At 36.2% G+C, this 4,355-nt stretch overlaps 1 protein-coding gene across 1 annotated transcript; it reads left to right on the forward strand.

The window, feature by feature from the left end:
- Positions 1-526: 526 nt before the first annotated feature.
- On the forward strand, positions 527-1,540 carry LOC139864015 (uncharacterized). Its single transcript, XM_071852607.1, has 3 exons — positions 527-767; positions 849-1,060; positions 1,361-1,540. Exons 1-3 carry the CDS (start codon positions 527-529, stop codon positions 1,538-1,540), a joined length of 633 nt encoding a protein of 210 aa, XP_071708708.1.
- The last annotated feature ends 2,815 nt before the right edge of the window (positions 1,541-4,355 follow it).

Below are 4,355 nucleotides of genomic sequence, written 5' to 3' on the forward strand. Positions count from 1 at the left end.
CGAGCAATGTGTTACATGTATGCAAGTTAAGTTCGAGCACCAAAAGCCTTATGGTATGTTGCAACTGTTAGAAATTCCTAAGTGAAAATGAAAGTATATTATCATGGATTTTATCACTAAGTTACCAAAAACAGTGAGAACCCAATACGACACTATTTCGGTAATCGTTGATAAGTTGTTGAAAAGTGCATTATTTCTTCCTATTTGGGAAACAATTTCTTTGGAGATATTGGAAAGATTGTTCATTAAAGAGGTGATATCGAGACAAGGGGTTCCGGTGTCGATTGTTTCAGATCGAGATACGTGTTTTATTTCTCAATTTTGGGGTAAGTTTCATGAGGAGATTGGTACTCAATTGAAAATGAGCACCGCGTATCATCTACAAACGGATGGTCAAAGCGAACTGACCATTCAAACATTGGAAGATATGTTAAGGGCTTGTGTTATCGATTTTGGTGGTAATTGAATCGAGCATTTACCTTTGGTGGAGTTTCTGTACTATAATAGTTTCCATGAGAGTATTGGAATGCCACCATATGAGATGCTTTATAGAAGAAGGTTTCGAACCCCGATTTATTGGGGTGAGGTAGGTCAATGTGAGATTAGAAGTGCTGAATTGGTTCAAGAGACAAACCAAAAGATTGAGATGATCTGGGCTCGTCTTAAGGCCGCGCAAGATAGACAAAAATCTTATACAAACCAACGAAGGCCACCGATTGAGTTTCAAGATTGCGATATGGTGATGCTCAATGTGTCACCATTGAAGGGTGTGATTCGGTTTCGAACACGTTGAAAACTTGCTTCTCGATTTATTGGACCATTTAAAATTGTGGAGCGTGTGGGTTAAGTTGCTTATCGGTTAGAGTTACCTGAAGAGCTTGTGGAGATCCACAACATAATTCATGTTTCTAGTCTTCGCAAGTGTCTTGTGGATGACTCAGTGTGGGTTTCGTTGGATGAGATTACATTAAACAACAAATTGGATTATGTGGAAGAACCGGTTTCGATTATTGACAAAAAGGTTAAAGAGATTCGAAATAAGAGAATTCGGACTTATAAGGTGCAATGGCATCACCGAAAAGGATTCGAGTGTACTTGGTAATCTGAGGAATTTATGTTGGAGCATCTGCCATCATTACATGCCGCTTGGATCAAGGGGACACGATCCGGTCCAAGTGGGGGATATTGTTACAACCCCAGAATCTGAAACAGCTACGGTTCGCGTAGCGACCTTATTTGTCGCGTCGCGACTTCTAGCGGGATATGAGGGACTGTTGTGTAAATGCATTAATTAAGTTAGATGGACCAAATGGCAATTATTCATAGCTGAGTTGGGTCTAATTTGGATCAATTTTGGTAGCTTATTGATACGAGTGAGCAGGGCAATGTAACCAGCAACACAACCAGCACAAGCTCTAAATGTGTTACGCCCGAATCAGTCCAAGCAATGATCTTGTTACCATCTCTTTCTTATCTCCTAAGTGTTTTTGGAGCTGATTCAAGTGGCTCAGGGGTTACCCTAATTCAGTCCTTAAACTGAAGTAGTTAAGTTTTCATGAATAAAGATTTTGATAGTTGAAGGCAAGCCAGCAAAGAAGAAGAACTAGTGGACGGACCAACAAATGAGCTTTAGTTTAGCCAGTAAAGCTTTAATGCACTCAGTCGGATAACCAGCAAAGTGAACCAGCAAAGTTATACTTAGACGAACCAGCTAGTTCAACCAGCCGAGGAATTTTCGTTTAACCAGCACACGAAACTTAGTTCAACCAGCAGGCGACGTTGTTTTCTTTCTGGAGGGTCGGCATACTGATACGATTCAAGTTTAACTTATGCTTTTCAATAACCAGGCCAAGTCATGTGCTTAACACGTATGTGTGGCTGTTCTTGAATGTTGAGCTGTCCAAGGAAGATTCTTGTCTAATTTGTAATTGTTTGTCCCTTTTGTCTCCTTTTCCTTTTATGTTTTTGTCTTATCTATAAAAGTAGTTGTTATGTTTCTCCTATAAATAGAGAGCTCTTGTAATTGTAAAACTCAGAGTTGATGAATGAATGAAAGTTTGATAGATCTTATCTATTTACAAAATCTCTGTGTCTTTACGAATCTTTGATTCTGGTGGCTAAGAGTGGTTTTTTATCAGTGTTTGTGGTGTTACTTTATCAAACATTGTGGTGAAATCCAAATCTTCATATCTGATATTATAGTTGTGGTGCAATCTTTATCAGCCGTAGTTGAAGGTTTGGAGTGTTTCTAGATCCCTTATTGTGGTGGTATCTTTATCAATTTAGGGTTTAGATTCTTTATCCTTTGTGTTCTTATTTCAGAGTTTTATACTCTGTTTTTGGGATGTTACTGTTACAAATTGGGGGTTTCGTGTTCAGATCTGTTGGGTGAAGAAAGCTTATTCTAAATTGCATTTTAAAGTCATAATTACGCATCAAAGTGGTATCAGAGCTTAGGTTGTTCAATAGAAGCTTTCTTATCATTTTTATTGTTGTTTCAGTTCATACTATGTTTTTGAGCTAAAAAGCTTATTTCCAGATATGATTTGAAATGGGTGAGATTCCTAGAAACATGACTCTTGAAGAAGCTCATAATCTTCAAAGAGATAGAGCTATTGAAGCTTTGCAACATCAGATGGAAAGAATGGTTAATTTGTTAGAAGATGGTGTACCAAGAAGAAATAGAGCTAGATTTGGAAATGGAGATACAACCATTGTGTCTTCCAGTACTGAATCTGAAGATGGTAGCCATGGATCTACTGATGGATCTCATGCTTCTTCGCAACGAAGAATAAGGCGTAGGAAACGAGCTGATGATTTGAAAGATATCAAGATAGATCCACCTGATTTTGAGGGGTCCTCTAATCCAGAAGATTACTATGAATGGGTTCAAACCATGGATAGAATTATGAAGGTTAAAGGCTATTATGATAAAAAAAGGCCTTTAAAGTTGCTGTAATTAGATTAAAGAAGTATGCTTTCATGTAGTATGATAATCTGAAAAAGAAAAGGCAATATGAAGGAAAGAAGACATTCAAAACCTAGTCCAAATTAAAAGAGTGTATGCAGAAGAGGTTTGTTCCTCAAGCTTACAAGCAAGATCTGTATATCCAAATGAATACACTAAAGCAAGGCAGCATGAATGTTATTGATTACATCAGAGAGTTCGAGCAGCTTAAAATTCGTACCAATGTCAAAGAAGCTGAAGAACACTGTAACAACCCTGATTTTTTTTGTTACTTTCGTTAACCTTCCGTTAGTTTATTTAACGGCGATTATTTGACTTTTATGTGTTTATGTGTAATAAATGCGTACTTGATCTTTGGAGGGTTATAATAATTAATATGGGTTGATATTAATTCAAATAAATATTTCGGATAATGAAATACGATAAAAACGATATGATTTTAATAACTGCTTTTTGAGCAATGAAACGCTCGAGTTTATTTTAATAATTAATTTATTAATTATTAACTTTTTAAAAATAATTAATTTATTGGGTTTTGAATAAATTAACGTTTGGTTGCGTTTAACGATCGGTTTAGCGTTTTGGTTCTTCGGTACGACTAAACGACACTTGAAACGAGCCACGATTACACGAAATTGCAAAACACGAGCCCGGGAGTACCCCATGGGGCCTAATCGGCCGAACCACCCCCTCCGCACCCTTTTATGTTTAATTTTGATTACTTGGAGGACTTATGTGCAATTTAGGAGAACTAGGGTTAGTATAAATTAGAATGTTTAACAAAAATTAGGGAAACCCTCACACAGAAAACTGAGCAGTCGATCCCTCTCCCTCCCTCCTTGATTGTCGACCATCATCACCATCACCATACCTTCAATTTTAATTTTTTTATCAAACCTCAAGAACAAACGTTGTGATTCGCGTTATCCTCTACGTATTGGTGTGCTTTGATTATTCATCTAAGGTATATTTACATGAACCCTAATTATAAAAATCTGATTTTTATTAAAGTTTCATAGTTATGTTTTCAATTTCTCAAGTCTATACGCGTACATGTTAATTGTAATCGTTATATTGATTGTTTGATGCGTTAGGGTTTAAAAACGAATTTGTTTTTGCATGATCAGAAAAATTAAATTTTTCAAATGTTAATTATTATGTTATATTCAGATTCCTTGCAAAAAACTATTGAGTATAGGCTTTGGATTCGCTTGATTTCCTTTTCGGATGATCAAGTTATGCTTAATTAAAATTAACGTTGTGTTTTCGTGATTGATCAGAAATATGGAATTGATAGACAACGAATTGGCATTTGAAACTTATACCATTGGAAAGATAATTTAAAAAAACTCAATTTAGACTAGGATATCATGTCATTTGCTTATGT

This window comes from Rutidosis leptorrhynchoides, chromosome 8 (assembly GCF_046630445.1).
Source record: "Rutidosis leptorrhynchoides isolate AG116_Rl617_1_P2 chromosome 8, CSIRO_AGI_Rlap_v1, whole genome shotgun sequence".
Lineage (NCBI taxonomy): Eukaryota > Viridiplantae > Streptophyta > Magnoliopsida > Asterales > Asteraceae > Rutidosis > Rutidosis leptorrhynchoides.

Excerpts from the sequence above, each read along its gene's own strand:
- LOC139864015 (XM_071852607.1), top strand. The coding sequence starts at position 527 with ATGCCACCATATGAGATGCTTTATAGAAGAAGGTTTCGAACCCCGATT. Across the intron at positions 768-848 it reads CAATGTGTCACCATTGAAGG|TTGCTTATCGGTTAGAGTTA; the intron begins GTGTGATTCGGT and ends GTGTGGGTTAAG. Across the intron at positions 1,061-1,360 it reads AGAGAATTCGGACTTATAAG|CTTATTGATACGAGTGAGCA; the intron begins GTGCAATGGCAT and ends CAATTTTGGTAG.